This window comes from Oenanthe melanoleuca, chromosome 20 (genome assembly GCF_029582105.1).
Source record: "Oenanthe melanoleuca isolate GR-GAL-2019-014 chromosome 20, OMel1.0, whole genome shotgun sequence".
NCBI classification, from domain to species: Eukaryota; Metazoa; Chordata; class Aves; order Passeriformes; family Muscicapidae; genus Oenanthe; species Oenanthe melanoleuca.
This window is the reverse complement of record NC_079353.1, coordinates 2,801,294-2,823,674: the sequence shown is the minus strand read 5'-3', so window position 1 is coordinate 2,823,674 and position 22,381 is coordinate 2,801,294. Positions and strand designations below refer to the sequence as shown.

The 22,381-nt window shown below is 49.7% G+C and overlaps 1 protein-coding gene across 3 annotated transcripts in view; it reads left to right on the top strand.

Moving 5' to 3' along the window:
- The first annotated feature begins 13,411 nt into the window (after window positions 1–13,411).
- PMEPA1 (prostate transmembrane protein, androgen induced 1) overlaps window positions 13,412–22,381 on the top strand; it is a 45,524-nt gene continuing 36,554 nt past the window's right edge. The window contains exon 1 of one of the 3 annotated variants that reach the window (XM_056507328.1): window positions 13,412–13,964. In XM_056507328.1, coding sequence (XP_056363303.1) covers window positions 13,862–13,964 — 103 coding nt within the window. In that variant the 5' untranslated portion in view covers window positions 13,412–13,861. The remainder of the gene's footprint in view (window positions 13,965–22,381) is intronic. The other 2 variants (XM_056507327.1, XM_056507329.1) reach the window with 2 other exon arrangements.

The window sequence follows — 22,381 nt, the reverse complement described above, 5'->3', positions numbered from 1 at the left end:
TCCAAGGGTGTCCTCAGTCCAAGGGGAATGAGTTGGTGTCTGGGACAGGTATAGAGCATTAAAATACCTGATGTCAAATGTGTATTCACAGAGCTTTGGGATGCTGTCCCTGAGACATTTTCCTTTGTTTCCTTTTTTACAACTTCAGCTTTAAATATTTGTGTCTTTTTGTAACACAAATTTAGGTGGTTTAATATGTTTTACCTCTGACTTTGAACTTGCTCGTGGTGAAAATGACCTCACTGAAGTCCACAGTAAGAGTGCTCAGGAATGTGGTGTGTCTGCTGTAATGGACATGGTGGAAAAGGGAGCTGCATCCCCACAAAACACACAGGGACCTGAGGAGAAAGAGCTGAGCCCATCAGGCTGTACCACAACAGCAGGGCTGACACTCACCTTCTGCTTTTCCGTGTACAGCAGAGCTCTGCAGAACTGGCAGCTGCCAGAAGGATTTGTTCCCTCCCTGAATACCTGCACTGCTGGTTCCCCCCTGTCAGGAGAGGGACAAACAGGTTCACACCTGCTGCACAGCTCGGGCTTGAGGAATGCATGTGCAAATCTGGCAGGGGGAATTGCTCTCTTCAAATCACTTCTTGAAACAGGAGCTCTCTGCTTTTCCTGCCTGCTGTTCTATTTTTCACTTTCTTCTTGCAATGCCCATATTAAAATGAAGATTTTTATAACTTTTTTTTTTTTTTAATCTTCTTAATTCATTTTCATGGTGGGGCTGTAACCAAATCCAAACTGGCACTTCTGGGAATTCAGCCCCAATGTTGTATGAGGGTTTTAAAGGTATGACAGTTTTTTTCTCTCAGTCCCCCAATAATTTTTTTATTGATAATTTTTGTGATGTGGATTTGGACCTGACACAACTGGCATCATTTGGGACCTAATGACTTTTTCTCTTGGTTTATCTGGGAGTTGTTTAACATTTTGTTTACCTTTCTCAAGTTGTAGGTGACTTCTAATTGAAAAATCCAATTTAGAATCAAAACCCACTGAAAATCTTTGGAATCATTGCACATAAATGCAGTGCTTTATTTCCCTATTTTTTTCCAACTGTTTTTCTTGGCTTAAATGACTCACCAGATTTTTTTTCCAATTTAATGAAAAGTTTGGCATTCTGAAAGGGCATTTTTTGCAGGACTAACTGTTAACTGATTGCTTTTTCCTGTTGCTGTTTACTGCATTGTAATTGTAGTTTTTCACATCAGTGCAGACCACAGACAACCCCAGCTGGGCATATATATATATATATATATATATATATATATATATATATATATATATATATAAATATATATATGTGTGTGTGTGTGTGTGTATGCAGACTGTTCAAAACTTTTCAAGGGAATTGTGGATCCCTGGATAGCAAATTTATCTCTCTAACAGCTGACTACCTTTCCTCATTTCTCTGTGGACTCCTCGAAGTCCCCAGCCCCCAGAAGTTCACAGAGCACAGCTAAAAACCGTTTCAGGTTCATTCCCACTTGCTCACAGAATGTAGTAGTTCAGCCAAGACGTGCTGCCCCACTGGTGCTGCTTCACTGGAGCAAATCACAGCCAGAAATAAAGGCAGGGGCTATTTTTTTCTTCTCTAAGTATGTTCAAAACATGAATTTCCATGAGTTTCCAACATAAGACCTATATCTGCATGGTAAGTAGAGTCACTTTCACTTGCAAATGAGGTTGGATCTGCTAAAAAATCTGCTAATTTGCAATAAAAATAGCATCCATCTTTGCTCTGCAAATATACTCTCTTTGAAAACTGTCCCATTTTCAGAACTGCAGCAGCTTGTAGGATGGGAGAAAGGGGAAGGAGGAAATACCTTGCATTTGAAGTCACTTCGTATTTCTCCAGGACTATTTCACACACCTTTAGTCATTATGTTGCATTTTGTGTTGTCACATTAATTTTCACAGTAACAGACTGATATAAACAGTGTGACTGCACTGCAGAAGCGAGGGAAGCTGGATTGATTGGGAGGGAGAAGGATTTGTTCAGACATAAATATCTCCTGCCATATTGAGGGGAGTTTAAAAAAAAATGGCCAGCCAAGAAATTGCTTTTTTGTAAGAACGTTCTGTTTCTCTCTTTTTCCTAAATTTTTTAAAATTTTTTCTTTTAATACATGCTTTAATGTGAGAGACCAGGAACAAGGGGAAAGCAAGTGGCTATTTAATGAGTCTGAGGTGCTGAATCCAACTGTTCTTTCTGAAACTGCAAGGAATGGGAGACAAGGAAGGTGAAGGGGTTGTGGGAGATGGTATTAAATAAGGAGCCCTGGTCATGTAAGGTCTTGTTGGGGAAACTGCTGACTTTCTTGCAGGTTAAATGCTTAAAGAAATTGCAGAGTCAGGCTCCTAGAAAATGAGGGCACACACCAAAAAATCAGCACCTCAGCACAGAGCCAGGTGAGCACATCAGGTGCAGAGAGGAAAGGCAGAGCAAAGCCTTGTACCCCAAACTCCCTGCAGCCCAGGAGGGATGCAGAGACTGCAGAGAGCAGCAGGCATTGCTGTCCCTGTACAGCAGCACCGCCCTGGCCACCAGTTTTGTCCCTGGGATGGGGTTGCTCTGTGCAGCTCTGCCCAGACCCCCCAGCACTCACATCTGCTGGCTTGGCACTGCTGCTTTTGCCCTGCCACAGCCACTGGGATGAGTTTCAGTGCAGGCTGGAAGCATTCCCTGGGCTCCCATGGCTTTTCCTTCAAGGGAGGAGCTGAGAGGTGCCTCAGCTCTGGAGCTGACTGAATTTTCTGCTGGCACTTGTCACTCCTTGAGTATTCTGAGCTAGAGCTTGTGCTCTGGTGTAAGAAAATAAATCCGCCCCTGAGAAGCCTTGAAGAAAAGTCCCAGGATCTGATCAGAGGTTTTGCTGTTAAGGATGGGATCAGTTGCAGCTCTAGGAATGCCTTGTTCCTCACACTTCTGTGCTAAGGACAGCTGGGATGGGTCACACTGTCCCTTGTGCAGCATCTGAGCCTTGATCTGAGGTTTCCACTTGATATGTCCAAGTTTCTGACACCAAAAGCCTTGGGTGGAAACTTGCTTATGTCTGGCTGGTTGGCAGCAGGCAAAACTCTTAAAGAACAGCTAATTGCATATTCATAATGGCACATACTTGAGAAAAGCCCTTAATTTCTGCTGTGGTGGATCTGGAAATTCACCCCTGTCCATGCTCAGCAACATCCACCCCCAGTCTCTGAAGAATGTGGACAAGAAGAACTTTTTGGCCCTTTTTCCCTGAGAAACAACCACTAATTTCTTCAGTTGGAGCACATTATTTTTTTAACAAAAGAGCATGATACAGCTCTATACACCAGTTGGAAGCAATGTGATTTGTGTCATGAATACTAATATGCATTTGACGGTATCCTATAAATTCAACACATTCTGAAGAGCGTTAACAAGAGTTGTAGGAACCATACTTAAACTCTTCCCCTATTTTTTTGTCAATTAAAGGAAAAGGAGGCTAGTGAGAGTCTGTATTTGTATCCAAAACAAATATGGCTTGGGTCACGACAAGACTTCTGCACGCCGTGCTAGACCTGGGTCTGCAGTGCATTCATTGATTTTTGTCTCTATGAATCACCCTAAAGCTATAGGCAACAAAAGCTGAAGCTATGTAGATGTGATTTCTAGTTCATTTGTTGTTCATTAGAAAGATTTTGTCTCTCTCATTTGCAGCACCCCTGCTGCTGCGTGTTCATTAGGAGAATGGAACGTATTCCAAATATTTCCTAGCTCTGGCAGGGCAGATGGTGGAAAGTAATTTTCCAAACTCTTCTGGAAAAGGGGGGTGGGGGGGAAACACACCCAAATAACCCCAAGTCACCCCCTGCACACCAGAAGAATTTGGTATTTCTGAGTGCAGACGTGCCATACACTCTCTGTCTCCCTGGTTGTACAGTGCAGCGTGTCGGAGTGGTGGGAAGTGTGTATGAATGGGAATGTATCACATTACATGTGGGATGTTAGCAAGGCTGGGAGTTTTTTTCACAGGAAACTGCATTTGCAAAGAGCACACAGCAACACGCAGAACCCTAAAAGATGTGTGTGAAGGAGTGAGCAGGATTCATTTCCCTAAATCTTCTGGGCAACCCAATGCCTGAGGGAATCCCAGGGAGGGAGGACAGAGCCTGGGCCCCACTCCAGCTTCCCGTGCAGCCCCGTGCAGAGGCGTGAGGCAGACTGGAAGCTGCTCAGACACCCCATCCCCATCGCCTGCCCCGGGCCGGCGCGGGCACAAGGATGTCCCAGCGCTCAGACAATGGTGCAGGAAACAGCTCTGGCTGCATTTCCCTTCTGCTCCCTGGGGAGCCAGGGGAGCACACAAGCCAGGGCCAGATTTAGCTCTTGGATCCACATGAAACGTCCCCGTGCCGACTGCTGCCTTCCTGCGTGCTGGGGCTCCAGTCACGGGATGGAAGTGGCGCCCAGAGGGAGCAGAGGGGCCGAGCCCCAGTGCAGCAGCAGGGCTGGCAACACAATGAGAGGCAGACAAAGAGCAGGGCTGTGTGTGCTGCCTTCCCAGGCCATTCACTGCTGCTGGGAGCCCCTTTCCTCTTTTCAGGAGCCTCTTGACCTGCAGCTCCCTCTCGTCGGCAGCCAGACCCCAAAGCTGGATCCTAATGCCTCTTGAGATCAAACCAGCGAAGCACTCGGCGCACAGAGCCCGAGCTGTGTGTTTGCAGCCAGGCTCTCAGCTCCTTGGCGCTGGCACCGGGGGCTCCTGTTTGTTTTCCAGCTCCTGGGGACAGCAGTGGTGCTCTCAAAGTCAATACAAACAAAGCAGGAGAGGCTTCAGGCGGTGCAGCAGAGCATATCCAAGCGCTGCTGTCCCTGGGACTGGCTGTGCCCATGGAAGGTGCCTCCAGCACTGGCCTGGGCTGTCAGCTCAGGCCTGCACACCCCAAATCTCACACAAAGAAACCTGGCAGGACACAGAACTTCCTCAAAAGAAGGGGGCCAATTGATCCATCCATGCCAAGCCACTCGACTTGGGAGGGAGGTGCTCTGACAGCTGCTCTGAATCCGTGTCAGATTTTCAAAGCTCACTACCAGTGATGGATTCTCAAGCCCTCTCTTTCCCCAGGCACTCTCACATTGCAGTGAGTGGGTGCAGGTGGAGGTGCTGGGGGCTATCACTTGATTCATTTAATAGAATCACAGAATGGTTTATGTTGGACCCTCTGAGGCCATCAAGACCAACAATTCCTCTAGTTCTGCCAAGGCCACCACTAAACCCTGTCCCTAATCTCCACAGTTACACCCAGCAAGAGGCAGGAGAACCCATCTGAGCCCGTGTTCAGCTTTCATGCATCCCCATCCCCTGGCACCTGCCCTCTCTGCAGTTAGGTGCTGTTCCTACACGTGGTGCAGGCTCTGCAGAAGCGGGATGGGAACAGATCATCCCAGAGCCATGACCTCAAACCCCACTGCTCGCTCTCCCTGCAGAGAAAATGGGGAACATTCCTTCCCAACAGCAGAGAGTGGTGCCCTGTGGGTGCTGCCTTCCCTCTCTGGCTGGCCAGAGCTTCCTCCAGCTGGGACTGTCCCACCAGCTGAGATTTGGGGATTTGTGTACCCTACACCCAACACCTGGCTGTGTTTCCTGCAGCCAGGCTGAGTTTTCAACTCCTCTCCATCAGCTACAGCCAGTGGCCTTCAGAGATGAGCAGGGGCTGTAATTGATTCGTCAGGGCTCCTGTTAATTGGGCTTTGCTCAATTGTTGTGAAATATTTAGTTCCCGATTATTACGCTCTGGAGCCAAGGTTCCTTTAGGTAATTTATGCTGTAGCCTACGTATGTGTAAAAAATTTATTGCAATCATGTTTTTAATTAAAATGCATGCGATAATACTAAAAGCAGAGGGGGAAAGGGAGGGAGGAGAACACAGATTAAGTTTTTAATTGTTTTAATAGTGAGATTTGTTTCAGAGAGAACAGGGCATATTGGTTTCCTTGGAAACATTGGCGATGTATTAGCTGTATAAAATCTAGCATAAAAGATTTGAGAAAGTGAAGCCTTTAGGTTTTAACTGATGTTGTAACTCTTTTCATTTGGAAAATCAGATTCTCACATGCTCCCTGGAGTCCAAAAACGGTGTCTTATTTTGTGTTTTCTCTTAAACCTTAGAATTTATAATTTTGTAGATTATCAGATTCGTTAGAAATCCAAAACTGCAATAACAACAAGAAAGAAAACCCTTCAACAATTCAATATCCCTGATTCATACAATTTAATTAGATGTGCCTGTAAGTTCTCTTTGTGCCAAACAGTACCAGGCTCAGGCAAGACTCCACGTGATTTGAGAAAGAAGTGCAAGAAACTTGGCTTTTATAAATGTTCCAGTAAAACTAGAGATTATTGGTAATGGACAGGGGTGATGTTTTATATACATCCTGTGTTATTTTATTGTACATCACCTGGATGTACAATACACAATGCACAGACAGTTTCAAGTTCGGGGAATCACTGATGCTGCTGATGATGATCTGCCCTCACACAAAGTCTTCAAGGCCTCTGTTTTTCCTAGCTTGTACTTTAGGAACCAGAGAACGCCCAGAGAGCCTCATCCCCAGAAACAGCACATCAGTTTGGGGGCTACAGCACTCCAAGGCAGTACAGGAGGTCAAATGTACATTTTAAGGATGTTCCCATCTGAAGTTCAGACACTTTCTCTTCATCCTCTTTGAAAAGCAGGCTCTCAAATTATCAGTTTTGTCTCTTTGTGAGGGAGGATTCAGCTCTCTGCAGTTGAGTGGGACTGAAACAACCACTTTTAATATCTGAGATTCACCTCTGAGCCCAAACTGTGATGATACAGTGCATTTGGGGATCAAACACTGCAGAAACGCTCTCTTTGAAACAAAAGGGGGGAAAATAGACTGCAGATAAAGTACCAGATGTAGGATTTTGGACCATCAGAGTAGAGAATGGATGGCTCGGTTTTAGCACGTAAGACTAATCACTCAGTTGAAATCATTTCAGCAGCTGAGTAAATAGACTTATGGAAAAGACATTTATGGGAACATTTGTGTTCCAGGATCCTCCCTCTTTCCTAGCCCTGCCGTTTGTTTGCTTTTCTGTCTCGCTGGTGTCACAGCCTCCCCTCTCGCAGGTTTACGAGGCAGCGGTGACGGTGTCGTGCCCCGTGCGAGAGAGGAGCTCCGGGCTCGGCTCCGGGTCAGCGCCAGCTGACAGACCCGGGCTGGACAGACCGGGCTGGACAGACCCGGCTCGGACAGACCCGGCTCGGACAGACCCGGCTCGGGCACACCCGGGCTGGACAGACCGGGCTGGACAGACCCGGCTCGGACAGACCCGGCTCGGACAGACCCGGGCTGGACAGACCCGGCTCGGACAGACCCGGCTCGGACAGACCCGGCTCGGACAGACCGGGCTCGGACAGACCCGGGCTGGACAGACCCGGCTCGGGCAGACCCGGCTCGGACAGACCGGGCTCGGACAGACCCGGGCTGGACAGACCCGGCTCGGACAGACCCGGGCTGGACAGACCGGGCTGGACAGACCCGGCTCGGACAGACCCGGGCTGGACAGACCCGGCTCGGGCAGACCCGGGTCGGACAGTCCCGGGTCGGACAGACCCGGGCTGGACAGACCAGGCCCGGATAGTCCCGGCTGTCCCACCTGGCTGTAACCGAGAGGCACCGGGGGGTGTGAAATGAGTAAAGCCTGAAGAAAAGCAGAGTTTAAGGGCACGGGCAGGGCAGGGCAGGCACAGGGACGCCCTGCCTGTCCGTCCGTCTGTCCATCCTGCCCGCTGGATGCAGACAAACTCTGTCTGTCCGTCTGTCCGTCCGGCTGCGCACGGCGGCTGTGCCCGGCTCAGGGCAGGGCACGGTCACCGCTCGACACCCCGCAGAGGCGATGCCATATGTCCGTGCCTGCTGCGCGGGTGAGCCGGTTCATGACCGGGGCAGGGAGCGCTGGCAGCGCCGCGGGTGCCGCGGCACACCCGAGGCACACGGGGCCCGCAGCGCCGGGGTCGGGCCGGCGGCGCGGGGCCGCGCGGTCCCTTTAAGGCGGCGGCGCGGGAAGGCGCGCGCTGCGTCTTTGTCGCGGCCCCGGGTCACGGCGCGGTCACGGCCCCGCCCCACGTGGCGCCGCCGCCCGGGCTGCCGCGCGCCACGCCCCCCGCGCTGATTGGCTGTCTCGCGCCCCGCGGCCGCCGCCGCCACTTGTGATTGGCCGAGCCCGCGCGGCCCGGCGCGGAGGGGCGGGGCGGCGCCTGCCGTGACACCGGGGCCAGCTGGGGCTGCCCCGCGGCCTCGCGCCGCTTAAAGGGGCCGCGCCCCGCCGGGCCAGGCGTTCGGTTCTGGGGCACGGTCCCGCCGGGTTTTCCGTACGAGACCGGGGGTGCATTCCTGGAGATACCCTAGTGGTACCCGCGAGTGATGGTGATGGCGGGAGGAGGGCTCGGGCTCGCCCTGTGCTGCCGCTGAATGGCGGCTTAAGGCAGGGGCATCTCCAGATCCTACTCTCCTCCTCCTCCTCGCAGAGTTTCCCTGTGGCCGGCGCGGAGCGGCTCCCGGGATGAGTCCCAGGGTGCGGTGAGCGGGGCCTGCCCTGCCCGGTGTGCCCGGGCAGAAAAACGCAGAGCAGAGCCTGGCTTGGTCTGAGCTCACCTTTCGTGCAAGGAACAAAAGCGCCAAAGCGCAGCCAATGCGTTCTGACGAACGCGAGCGTGTGTAGTGGTTCTGCAGGGAGTGCACCGGGTGGGTGGAGATGGGCATCAAACAGGGACGGTTCAATGCATGAGCTGTTGGCAGCTGCTCCGCTTCCAAAGTCTGCCGAGAGCGGTTCGATGCCTTCCAGCATCACTCAAGTGCTTTCCTCGGATGAGCCTGAAGTCTTCACTTGGCTGTGCCAGAGCTCAGGGTCACCTCTGTTTGCTTTCCAGAGCGCCATCCCCCTCTCCAAAATGCCTCTTGTTCCAATAAGAAAAAGTCGGGGATTATTTTATATTTTTGCAGTTAGAACTCTTCTCTCGGTGCTGTTTTGTTTTACATGTTCCATCCTGGATTCTCTAGCACAAGGAAATGAAGTGTGCTCAGGCAGGAGCTGTGAATTCAGAGGGTGATGTATTTCCTACCAGTGTCTCAATAAAATGTAAAGGTAGGGTGGAGTCTTTCCAGTGATGTCTGACTTAAATCAGGCCCCAAATGAGAGAGAATGGGTTGGAATTACATTCTGGTGGCTTCAGTGAAAAATTTTCGTAACAAACAAATACTAACTGATTTTTATCCCTTCTGGTTGGGAGCAAAACCTCCTATGTGGGGCCCTTAACTAAAGCTGCTGAGCACCCATGTCCCCGTGGCATTGTTCTCCTCTGTAGCAGCAGAGATCCTGTTCTAATTGTTGGGGAGAAAACCCGAGTTTCTGGTACCAAGCAGTTAAAAAAATAAACTTCAATTGAGAGGTTAGTCACCAGAAAGTGGAAACCATGTCTGGAATTGTTAGAAATAAGGCTTGCTTGAAAATAAATATAGAATTATTCACCATGGTAACTATTGCCCTATTGCGTTAGTGCGTATCGATTTAACATTAATCCAAAGACTAATGCTGTGAAATATTTGGACTCTTTAATGGACAACTGTTTAGTTAACAAAGCTTTGGGGAGTTGGGGAGTTTTTTTGTTTTGTTTTTCCTTAGGTTGTCTTGAACACGATTTGACTCTTAAGGTTACTTATTTCTCAGATGGATCTTGCTTTTCCGTTACATTTTATGAATGTATCCATGGCGCTGCACTATAATGATCTAAGTGATGCTGGAGTGTTGCAATGAGGAATAAAAGGAAAGATTTAGATGTGACTGCACAGACAATACCTGACTTCTGGTCTGGCACTGAGTGAAATTACATTCCAGTCCCCAGAGCAGACTGATGTGCCCATGTCCTTCAGTTTGTCCAAGGATCCCCATGATCTCAGAGCTCCTGTGTGTCCCTCTCCATGGCTGCACAGCTGGAGGCCCAGGGAGCAGCCTTGGCTTTCCCTGAAATTTTACAGCAAGCCCAGGAAGTGAAGGGAGATCTCACTGTTCCAGACTCATCCTGGAGCTGTCTGAGGTGTCTCCAGGGAAAACATAAAAAGAAGTGGAAAAAAGCCCATCAGTGACAGACTACAGGAGCCAAAATCAACAACAGTGTGTTCTGGAAATGTCCCATAGATGAGCAGCACTCACTGCTGGGACAGAAGCTCTGACAAATGCATTGGGCTGGAGGCTGGATGGTGTCATTACAAAGAACAGGGTGAAGCACTTAAGTTAGCTGATGTACTTTTAATTTTTACAAGCCCATCTGGGATGACTTTAATTATTTGTTCTTAAATCATGGTGGAAAAATGCTGATTATTCTTAAAGCCACATGAGTCGTTCAGATGAAATGGGGATGGTAGTAAACAGCATTTTTAAACCAGCATCGACTTGCAAACAGTTATTTTTTCTTTATTTTTAAAGAAGGTTGGGAAAATGTGAGAACTTGCAGCAGCCTGCACCTGAAACAGGAGCCTTTATCCACCAAAGCTTTGTGAACTTGTAAAAACTCCCCCTAGAACAAGCTGATTCATGGGGTGAGGGCAGCTCCTCTCCCCTGCTGGGAGAGCTCCAGTGCAGCCTGGGCACCAGGCTCTGGCAGTGCCATTGCTCAGGACACCCCATCTCCTGTCCCTGTGCCCAGGGCTGGTGCCTTTTGATGCCTCTGTTGCAGCAGAGGTTGCAGAGAAGAACCTTCCACTCAAGGCACTGTCCTGCCTCAGAATTATCCTCTGCTTAGAGCTGCACTCACTCTCTTGAGACTGTTTTAGGGTGTCCCAACTGTCTTAAAATCCAAGAATTCTGAACTAAACGTGAACTGTGGCCACATCCACGAGGCCAAGGAGCTCAGAGGGCTGGTGCTGCCAGCTGGGATCTCACATGACACGGGGACACGTGCAGTCTTCACCTTGATTTATTTATGGCAGTGCTACGTGTTTTCAGTGCAAAGGATGTGAGTTGCAGGCTGTAGGCTCAGATAAGCTTCCAGCCACCTTTTCTGGCCAGTCAAGCAAGGTCCTTTGGAAAAGTGTCGCTAATATTCAACTACCAAGTGTTTTAAACATAATATAAAGATATATTTCCAGATAAATGATAGTAAAAGTGGGTTAGTTGATAAAGCATATCTGAAATGGAATTTGTCTTCAGAATTTTGACCATGTGTATGTTTGGCTTTAACTTCCTTTAACTTCCCAGTGGCTGGTGGGCCCAGAAACATAACAGGGTAATGTTTCTTCATATGTTCACATTTTCACAAAGTATTTCTAAAAATCTGACAAAAGAAATTGAAACCCCAGAAACAACCTGAAGGAATCAGGGTTGCCTCTCCTGCATTACTGATGAGGGAACAGAGGCAGGGAACAAAATATAAAACAGGAGTGGAAATGCTTTTTCTCCAGTTCTAGCACAGACTTTTTTTGGGTAATTGTCCCTAATCTCCCTGCACACCAACTCCCACCTCTGGTGCCACCCCAGCACCTTCCCCTGCCTTTGGGAATGGCACTTGTTGGATAACTCACATCTGCCCAGTGCTGGGAAGCACAAACTTCTCAAAGCTCACTTCTATCCAATCCTCTTCCGTGTTTCCTTTGGATTAGTAATTGTTGGGAGTTACCATCTGTCGAGTGGCAAAGAGTAAAAGATTAAACAACCTGGCAATTCCTTGTTCCTTCTCTCCAGGCATTTTCACAGGACTGGATGGGGCTGCAGGAGTAAAGTACAGGTGGGAATGTAACATTAGGTTGTAGTAGCCATGTAGAAATAAATTCCTTTTTTTGGGCAGGGAAATAAACCTTACCAACGAGTGCCACTGTCTGACCCAAATTTTGAGACCATCCATCTTCTGTGATTGCTCCAGCTTTGTAGGGATAGGATTTCTGCTGGTTGGTTGCCTGTCCCCACCTCTGTGCATCTTCCCAGCAGCATCTCTGGGGAATGCAGGCCCAGCTGGGGATGCCTCAGATGCTCCCAAATCCTAAATCAGAGCTATCAACAGTTATGGGGAAATGTGCTTTCTTAGAAGATAACTGAAGCTGCCTTTATCTCCCAGTAACAGGATTCACCAAGTATTATAGCAGCTACTTCACACCACTGTAGTTAAGCTTGTTTCAGCATTTTCATTATAAAGCTTTGTTTTCACAGGTTTATTTCCCAGAAACAAATAAAAATCTGTCATGACTAAAGCTTAACACACTGAGCCCTTAGGGAAGAGATGATATTTTTTCCTTTCACCTGTCTTGCAGTGAATGGGGTCACTCCATTTTACATCATGGGGTTTGAAACAAAAGTGGGAATGTGTCTGGAATAGTTCCTGAGCTCTGAGCATCACCACTTCTACCATGGGAGCTAATGGTAGAATTTTCACTGAGCTCAGCCATGGCCAGACTGGCCCTTACAGGTTTATCCCTGACATTTATTTTCCAATAGTTCCCATTTTTCTGTCTGAAATGCTGTGCTGGGGGCTGGCTGTGTGAGGTGAGGCTGAAGCCCTGTGGGTCAGTGCTGTGGGGCAGGGGCTGAAGGGGGTCCCCACAGCTGGGTGGGTGTTGCAGGGTGAGTCTGACTTCTGGGTGCTTTTCCAGCAGGATACACAAATCCAGGCGCTTTTGGAGCTGATCTGCAAAAGCTCTGCTGGGTCCTGCAGGTGGCTGGGAGCTGGGGGTGCCACTGGACCCTCCTGGGTGGGCTCAGTGCAGTGGGATTTTAAAGATCACTGTGGGTGGGTGGGTGCAGTGGTATGGCTGGAACATCTCTGAGGAGGAAAGGCTGAGAGAGCAGTTGGACTCGAGAAGGGATGATGGGAGGGCACCTCATCAGTGTGTGTAAATACCTAAAGGAAAGGTGCCAAAAAGATGGACCAGGCTCTGCTCGGTGCTGCTGAGCAATAGGACAAGAGACTACAAACCTCATGGCCAGGAATTTCCACCAGAACATGAGGAAGAACTTTGTTCCTGTGCAGGTGAAACGAACATTAAACAGATTGCCCGGAGAGGGTGTGGAATATCTCGCTGGAATATCTTGCTGGAGATACTCCAGAAGCTGTCTGGACACAGTCCTGTGCCCTGTGCTCTGGGATGACCCTGCCTGAGCGGGGCGGTGGGACAGCAGGGGAGGGGAGGGGAGCGGAGGGGAAGGGAAGGGAAGGGAAGGGAAGGGAAGGGAAGGGAAGGGAAGGGAAGGGAAGGGAAGGGAAGGGAAGGGAAGGGAAGGGAAGGGAAGGGAAGGGAAGGGAAGGGAAGGGAAGGGAAGGGAAGGGAAGGGAAGGGAAGGGAAGGGAAGGGAAGGGAAGGGAAGGGAAGGGCAGTCCCCGTCTGGCGCTGACGTCACGGTCCCGCCCGCGGCGGCGGCGGCGCGGCCGCGTCCCCGTGGCCGTGAATGAGCGCGGGGGGCGGGAGCGGAGCGGAGCGGGAGCGGGCGGGCCGCGCTCCCACCGCGCTCCCACCGCGCCGCGCCCCACAAAAGTGCGGGGCTGCCGCTCCGGGCCCAGCGCCGCCGCTTCCCGGGCCGGAGGGGCGCGGAGCAGCGCGGGCCGAGCGGAGCCGCTGCCGGGGGCGCTGCGCCGCGCCGGGTTTTTTATTTCCAATTTCTGATCGCAGCTGCATTTCCCTCCCTCCGCCCCCCCGCGCCGAGGAGGAGCCCCGGCTTTATGTGGTGCTGCCCGGGGAGCGCTCGGCGGCCGGGAAGTTCTTTGTGTCGCCGTCGCCTTCCTTTTTTTTTTTTTTTTTTTTCCTCCCCCCCCCCACCTTTTTTTTCCCTTTTTTTTTTTTTTTTTTTTTTTTTTTTTTTTTGGTGTGTGTGTTTAAATGTATAACTTCATGGGGCTGAACAGCACGGCCGTAGCTATTCAGCCCAATGTGTCCTGCACATGCAACTGCAAAAGGTCTTTGTTCCAGAGCATGGAGATCAGTAAGTACCCGTCCTGCTGCGGCCGGGGAGGGTGCGGGAGGTGCCGGGGCTGCGGGAGTGCCCGGCGGGCGGGGAAGTTCCCGCGGGGCTCCCGGCGGTGCCGGGACCCTTTGGCTGCGATGCGCTTTCCCGGTGCTTTCCCCCCCTCTCTCTCATCTGTTGCCGCTGGGATGTCGGTGCGGGTGTGACACGGGCTGGCGGAGCTGCCCGGGATCAGCCTGCTCCCCGCCGGCACCGCGGCTGAGATCCGCGCTCTTCCCCATCGCCGCTCCATCCCCGCCATGCCCCGGTGCCCCTGTCTCGCCTTCCCCTCCTGCGGGGTGATGCTCGCGGGCCCCCGAGCCTCCTCCGTGTAAATCACCCTCGCCCCGGTACCGGGGGGACACCGCGGTCCCCACATCCGAGTAGGGGTTGTGTTTCGGAACCCATTCCCCCCGTCTCCAGCCCCTCGAGGCGTTTTGTTCCGAAGGGCGATTTGGGTTTTTTCATTAATATTTTTCAACCCTCGCAGAGTAGCTGTGAGGGCAATGCCTGACCTAAATATCCACCACTTCTCTATGTGCTCTTTTCCTCTTGGAAATGAAATGTATGGAGGTGAGGGAGAAGGAATATTGCTGCCGAAGGGAGAGGAAGGAGTTGGGCTCTTTGGCAGTTTTAAGCAAATGGTATTTTCTGTAAAGGGAAGGTTCTCAAGGCATCCCAGACCGGGAGGGTTGTCAGGATTGCAGCCTGCTTAGCACCTTGTTCAGTGCCGTGAAATCCAAACCCTGCACGGACTAATGCAAAATGGCCCAAAAGGAAAACTTGGGAAAGAGTCTGGATTTTGCATATATTCCTGGCACTGCGGCGGGGCAGGCTGGCGCTCGGTGCGTGCAGGGAGAGCCAGCTGAGCTGTGCCTGTTTCTGCTAGCACAGGATCTGCCCCGTTACCTCCAGCAGGGCTGCAGAGCATCTGTCCCCTGCTATTTTGGATGGCTTTTGTCCAGTGTCAGCTGCCTTCTCCTTCTCCAGCTTCATCCTTGTTTAATTCAGGTGTCTGAGTCCCGGAGAAGGTCTGCAGGCATTTGTACTAAAATGTGTTCATTCTGAATTTTAGCATAAACCATACCCTTTGTACTGTATGCACTTTTAATCTTGATTTAATCTCATTCGTGTTCAGACAAAACTAAGCTGGATTTGCCTGATTTTATTAACACTACCGGTACTGAATAGACCATTATTCTTCCCTGACTTTAACAGGCCGGGCTAGATGTGCATACCAATAGCAGTGTATAAATAATGAAGATACAGTTCTTTTTTGTGTCAGCCAGTTGCTGAACATAAACTCTGTCCCACAGAATCCCAAGGATGAGACTTTGTGTCTGATCAAGGCTCATGGTTGTGGTAAAAGTTGTGAATTAAAATGTGTCAATGTCTTTTGAAGAAAAAGCTTCTCTTCCAGTCTAACTCCCGACATGAGGTTTCATTGGAACAAGTCAGGCTTTCAATTTCACTTCTTGACTTTTTAGAAATAGCACAGTTTATAATTTTTCCCCCCATTTTTGTCAGCATGTGAAAGGTTTGGTAAGAGGCAGGTGCTGCTTATGGACAAGGGGTGTGAGAGACAGGGAACAGTGAATTACACCGCAGGAGACCTTTCCTGGGTTCGGATGGGTGTTGTGGCAGCCTCGTGCCTGATGCTCCCGAGGTCCTTCCCTGACTTGTCCCCTGCCCTCTGTCAGCTCTGGGGTCCTGACACTCGGGTGTTGGGTTCCCATTAGCTCTGGGAGCCTTGGACTGAGGTCCCTTATTGCTGCCCTTCCTTATTTCATGTTGGGGTAGGTTTCTTATCACCGATGTTGTTATTTATTTCCTGCTGATGGCGGGCAGCATTCGCTCACCTACAGCTACAGGAGAGCTTTGGTGGCACTACAGGGGCTGTTACCTGATCGCTTCCTCCACCTGGCTCCCGTGGAAAGGGCAGAGCTGAGCCTCCCTGAGATAAATTCATTCTACAGCGTTTTTCCTCCTCCAGTCGTTTGGTTTTGTGTCTCTTTCTGCTACGACTTTGAGGGAGCCTCAGAGCAGCTACCACCAGATGCTCCTTAATTTTTCAGCCAAAATTTTCAGTTACCGGCAGGAACGCTTCAGGAAAGCGGCACGGGGAGGAACACGCAAACTCCTCTGATGTACAACCCTCTAAATAGGTTAACTGTCCAAGCGATGCCCAAACCCCTTTTCCTCGCAGGCTTCATTCCGTATGGCGGCTGCGGCGCTGCGGCGGAGGAAGCAGCTGGTTTCTGTGTGTGGCGCTCCCAGATTAGGATTATAAAAGGGTTTTTTTGGGGGCGGGGGCGCGAGTCTCGCCCGCCGCCGGGCTGGAGTGCCAATATGCCGGGCGGTGCTAAGCAGCCAGACGTCTGCAGCAGTGGGCTCTAATCGCCTCGGCTGCGTGAAGGAGGTCAGGGGTGAGCGGCGTGGCGGAAGAGGCTGTAAATAACTAATTATTTGGCGGGGGGAGCGGAGCGAGGGGCCGCGGCCGCCTCCCCAGCGGGCACCGGCACCTGCCCGGTGCGGGATCCCGCGGGCCCCCGGGCATCCCTGCGGGCAGGTCTCCGGGGATGGTGGCTCCCGGCAGAGGCTTTGCTCGTGCAGACACTTTGGAGTGTCACCGAGGTGTTCAGATTTTTGGGAGGTGTTGTTGCATCTCCCGGGAGCCGAGGCCGATCCCCAGCTGCGGCGCCGTGCCCGGCTGGGCTGAGCGAACCGTGAGAGGGGAGCAGGTTCCTGTCCAAGCCAAGGCTTCTAGTTTTCACATTCTTTGGTTTAATAACAAACCAAATGCATATGGCTCAACCAGGGATCACATCTCCTTTCTGCTTTCACTCTGCTTTTGTGACAAATGCGTTTCTTTCCTGACACTGTCATCGGCAGCTATGGCTTATTCCAGCAGAGTGGATGAGAACCATGTGCTTCTTTATTCTCCCCAAAGTTTTCCTCGTGGAGCGAAGCCAGAGCAGCTCCCAGTGTTTCAGCAAGCCCAAGAGTGCTTGCACAGGGGATGTTCAGTCTGTGGCATCTCAGTTTGCCCTCAGCCAAACCAGGGAGTTCCCTGTGTCTGGCTCTGGTCATGTGTCTGTGACAAGCTCTGCTTTTTGCTGAGATCAGCGTCCCAAGGTATTATCCTGGAGGAGCAGAGCACGGGTGGCTTTTGCTTCTGGTGGCCCAAGAGCTGCCTGTGTGTGCCCTTGGCCATCCCAGGGGACCCAAACACGCTGCAGTCCCAGCCCTGTGGGTCCCAAGGAAAGGCCTGATTCCCTGAGCCTGGAGAGCACAGGGGTCTTTATTAAAATTACAGTTAGTGATTTTAATCTTAGTGTTTGACAATCGATGTTGAATGGGAGAATGAAAAGACACAGAGGGGGAGATGCAGGGGAAATAGTCAAACTTTGTTTTTTCCTGTGGGTGAACACCTGGACTGTGCTGTGCTGCACAGCGGGCCCGGCACACGGCACCAGAGATGGTCCTGTGTAATCAGAGGTGATCATTTATAATGCCAAGTGGAGGCAAGACATGGCTCATTCTGCCTTTTCAGTCAGTGTCAGGGTGTTTTCAGAGGACTGTGTTTGCTGCAGTAAGTCTTGTTACCTTCTGGCATGGAGGCATCCTCCACCCCCTGAGTGTTTGTCTCTGTAGTGTGTTTTCAGATCCTGGTTGTGAGAACACCAGAACTGAAGGATATGTGGGGAACAGCAACCATATTATTTTCTTTACAGCCAGGAATTCCCAAGGTAGGATCTGGGATTACTTCTAAATTTTTGGAATATTGAATTAGATGCTATCACTGCTTCCTTTGCAAATGGAGAGAAGAGCACCCACAAGCACATGTTCTTACTTTTATTTGCTGTTGCTCACCAAATATACTAATAATTTTAGCTTTCCCAGGCTGAAGTTGGTGATTTGATAAATCCAGTTTTAGAATGAATTTGTAAACCTAAATTATAAGCGGAGAGACATGAGGAGACCTTTCCAAGGGAAGTACAAAACTACATGGTGTCACTAATAGAGGGTAATTACAATCCAGCTCCTTTCCTGAGTAACTCAGTGAACAGTCATGTCTGTCAGTGTTGTTTCATTCAGGTAGCAGCAGCTGTCAGAATTTGCTAAGCCTAATTAGTGAAAAAAAAAAGGTAATTTATTTGCAGTGGTGTCTCATGTGAAAACTGCCAACCAGTTTGCTTCCTGGAGGGAGATGCTGTACTGGTGTGCAGTTTGTCTTACCAGATCCCTCCTGCTCTCTGAAACATGGTGCATCTGCTCCTGGCAGGTTTCATCCAAGTGACAAAGCCTGGCTGGAGAGCTGCTGAGGAGAGAGGTGCAAGGGCCACTTTGCTGCAATTAAGTGCAAACCTGGTTCACGCCATGGGCACACCCAGACGTCCATAAAGCACAGGAATCACTGGTGTTGACAGGGATGTTTTTGTGCAGTGTTCTTCCTGTCTGTGTGGCTGAATTGCTGGGTGATTATTTTATAACTATTTTGGGTGGCAGGAGGTAGGTCACTCGGGCAGGTCCCAGGTGAGGAAATGAATCCCAGACCTGCTCAGTCTGTGAGCGGCACGGGGAGGAACAGGGAGGAATTCTGTGGCAGCAGGATCCAACCCCTCATCTCCATCTTCCAGAACTGATCAGTGGCTGCTGTGCTGCTGCTTCCTGGCTGCAGGGAGTGCAGTAGTGGTGTGGGAGCTCCTCCAGGAGCGATGGGTGAGTGTGGGGTGTAGGGGAGCAGGGTCAGCGTGATCCCAGTGCTGAGCATGGGAGCAGCTCCCTGAGTGCCAGCAGCTGGAACTGCACACAGTGCTGAGAGATAGAGACCCTGCACACAGTGCTGAGAGCTGGAGGGACCCTGCACACAGTGCTGAGAGCTGGAGAGACCCTGCACACAGTGCTGAGAGATAGAGACCCTGCACACAGTGCTGAGAGCTGGAGGGACCCTGCACACAAACCCCTCTGAGATACAGAGACCCTGCACACAGTGCTGAGAGATAGAGACCCTGCACACAGTGCTGAGAGATAGAGACCCTGCACACAGTGCTGAGAGCTGGAGGGACCCTGCACACAGTGCTGAGAGCTGGAGAGACCTGCACACAGTGCTGAGAGATAGAGACCCTGCACACAAACCCCTCTGAGATACAGAGACCCTGCACACAGTGCTGAGAGCTGGAGAGACCTGCACACACACCTCTCTGAGAGATAGAGACCCTGCACACACTCACCACCAAGGGCTGACAAGTTTTCAATACTTGAGGGGTCTCAGGGAGCTCTGTATGTGTGCACACAGACATAAACACATCTGTGAAACTTAATTTAGTAATGCAGGAAAGTGGCTCCAAATGAACTGGTTAATGAAGCAGTTGGTAACCAGAGAAAGGAGTTGTGGGGTTCAGACTTTTTTGATAGTTTGTTTTTTTTTTTTTTTTGTTTTTTTTTTTTTTTTTTTGGGTTTTTTTTGTATTTAAAGCAGATAAATTTCAGCTGTAAGAATTTATCATTCAAATCAGTGGATTTGGGGAGCTATTGAGAGTAAAGAGAGCTTTGATGATTTGGCAAGGAATACAGCTTCTAAGGCAGCACTTTGATCTGCATTTTAAATGCTTCTTTGTAATGACAGTTTCACAATTTCTTTTCTCATTTTGAGTCAGTTTTGCAGAGGTATGTTTTGAGAGAAAATAGTAACAGCACACATTATTCTTGTTGGCTTTGGAGCCAGCTAGAACTTGTAGTTCATCCCAGATCTTTTGGCTACTGTGGTAAATTTATGATTGCACCAAAGAGGAAATTAGTAAAGATGTTAAATATTATCAAAGCTTTGCAAGTCTTTTGAAATCTCTCCGGTGTGAAAACTAAACTTGCATTAGCATTTCTGCTGTGGTGTGTTGAGCAGTGTTTATCCAAGCATCCACCTAATACTGCAGGTTCCTGAATTAGCTTTTTTTTTTCCTTCAGAAGGACACACTACTGTTTAGCACATGCATCCTTTTAGTCTTGCATTGCACCTGAAACCTTGGCTCTAATGACTTGAGCTTTCTAAAGACAACCCTACTGGGAATGTTCTTCCTTCCCTTCTATCTACAGCACCTCCTCAGATAAACTCCTGTTGGAGGGAGAAGGTTGTTGGTGCCTGCATGTTCTTACAGAAGAGAGCTTGTTGCATTAATTGATGTAGTATGGAGAGGGATAGGGACTGGGAATTTTTATTAATTTAAATTTTCCATAGCATCTTGAATCCAGTTTGGGGAGGGGTTTATACCTCTCATTGGAAATCAGCAGCCTCAAGCACGAGGACCAATAAGCAGGTTTTCCCAAACTGGTGTAGAGCTGTGTGGCAGCTCTCCTGGTGCTGGTTTTGGCTCTCCTGAGCTGTGCCTCTGAGGAGCTGTACCAGGCTGGCAGCTCTCTGCCTGTGGAGCTGGTGTGTAAAACAGGGCACACATTTCATTTGCAAGGTAAATTCGCCCAGGAAGTTGGGTCTCAGTACATGCAAAGGGTACTGGTAGGCCTTAGATAAACAGTGCTGTGTGAACACTTGACTTGCATCCCTCCCAATCTGTCAGTGCCTGCTCAGTGGGGTGTTAGCCCTGGCTTTGGATCTCTCTGGTACAGGGTGCTGATTTGGAGCATGTGGCCCTGGGACATGTCAGTCATCCATCCCACTCAGAGTTGGTACAGCCAAGGCACTGTCTGTGTTCAGGCTCAGGTTGGCATCAAGTCCACCTTCACTTTTAGATTTTTTTAACTAAATGCTGTTGTTTCACTGTACAGCAGTGCTAAGGCCATAATCCATCAGTATCCCCTTTTTCTCCAGGTAGTCAGACTTCCCATTTCTCCCTGATGCAGGACTAGGCTGATGCTCCATTTAGAAGAGGGTGTGTTTTTCACTGTGTGTGGTGTGTGTTGGAGTGTCCCAGACTGTGGGTTACGTAAAGACACCTAGCACATCTTTGGAAACTTGCCTCACAAGTTGTCAGTGTTGGTGGATGTCCACAGTGCTTTCAAGTGGTTCACACATTTATGTTTGGTGTATTCAGTCTCGCACATCTCTTTAATAAAATGCCTCAGACTGGGTAATTTTTCACTTGCAGTATATATTCAAAAATGTGCAGTTAGAAAGGCAAGTGCTTTTGTACATGGCAGTTCTCTGAACTGTTCCTGGGACCCTGCTGATGCCTGCAGAGCTGAGGGATTGTGCCTGTGATGGTTTGTGCTCTTCAGCAGGTGCAACAGGATTTCCCACATTTGCAAACTTGGCCCAAGCATCCCAGCAAAGCAGAATTTAGCCTTGGCGAATGAAAACTGATTAACCCCCAGGCTTGGAGCGTACCAAGGATGAAAAAAGTTACTGGCACAAAAATCAAGGCTACTTTTCAAAGAATATGTGCAAGACATGGCTTGGGGATTTTTTTCCATCTCTTCATTCTGTCCAATATGTAAAGTAGCTGGTTTGTTACTCTAACCCCCTACAAATGATTGTCAGTAATAATTCTGTAAAACTGTGAATCAACTCTGCATGACTTTGTGCAAATAGACTGAGTAATTTCTTTGTTCTTTTCTTCTTACTTTGTAATTGGAGTCTGTAAAAGCCCAAAGGTTTGGTCTTGTGGAAAGCATGATTCATTTATTGGTGTCTGTGCCGACTAGTTATCTTTCAGTAATTCCAGAGTGCTGCTACAAGCCAAGAGTGATTCATACATGGCTAAGTGCACAAACAAATGGGGTCATGGCCATCTGCAGAAACTTTTCTAATCTATTTATGGTATCGGAGAAAGAAGTGGGTGTATTAAGGATGATGGAATAGGTGTCAATTACATTAGTGACTATAACTGGTTAAGTAATGCTCAGCATTACTCAAAACCACATCTGCTCCTTGCTGAAGATCACAACAGCAGGTCCTGTTAAAATGTTAACACAGGTCTGATAGGAGAGATGGATCGAGTGTCTGGCCTGCCTCGCCGTCCCCACAGCTCTTCTGCCTCCTTGAGATTCAGACAGGGATCAGGAGCTTGACTGGGAATATTTGTAGTGGCAAAGTCCATCTCTGCTGTTGCAAACTTTGGTCACTGTAAGCTTTACACACAGAATTTGGCCTTAGACTTACCTTGTGTTGGTGATCAGGGTAGGGTTTGTCACTGGCACACCAACATCTCATGGTGCTGGTCAGGTGGTCAGTTTTCCTTCCAAATGCATCTTCAGTAGTTTAAAATCTTGAGGGAAGATTTTGCTCCTGCCCTGCTCAGGGGTGGGGGAGTTGAGCCCAGGGCTGGAGTTGGTTGTGAGGAAGAGAGAGTTTGAACCAGCAATAGGAAACAGCAGGGCAAGAGGCACTCCAGAGGTGGAGGGTCTTTGGTGGGCTCCCTCTGCAGCCCTGACTGCCAGAGCCT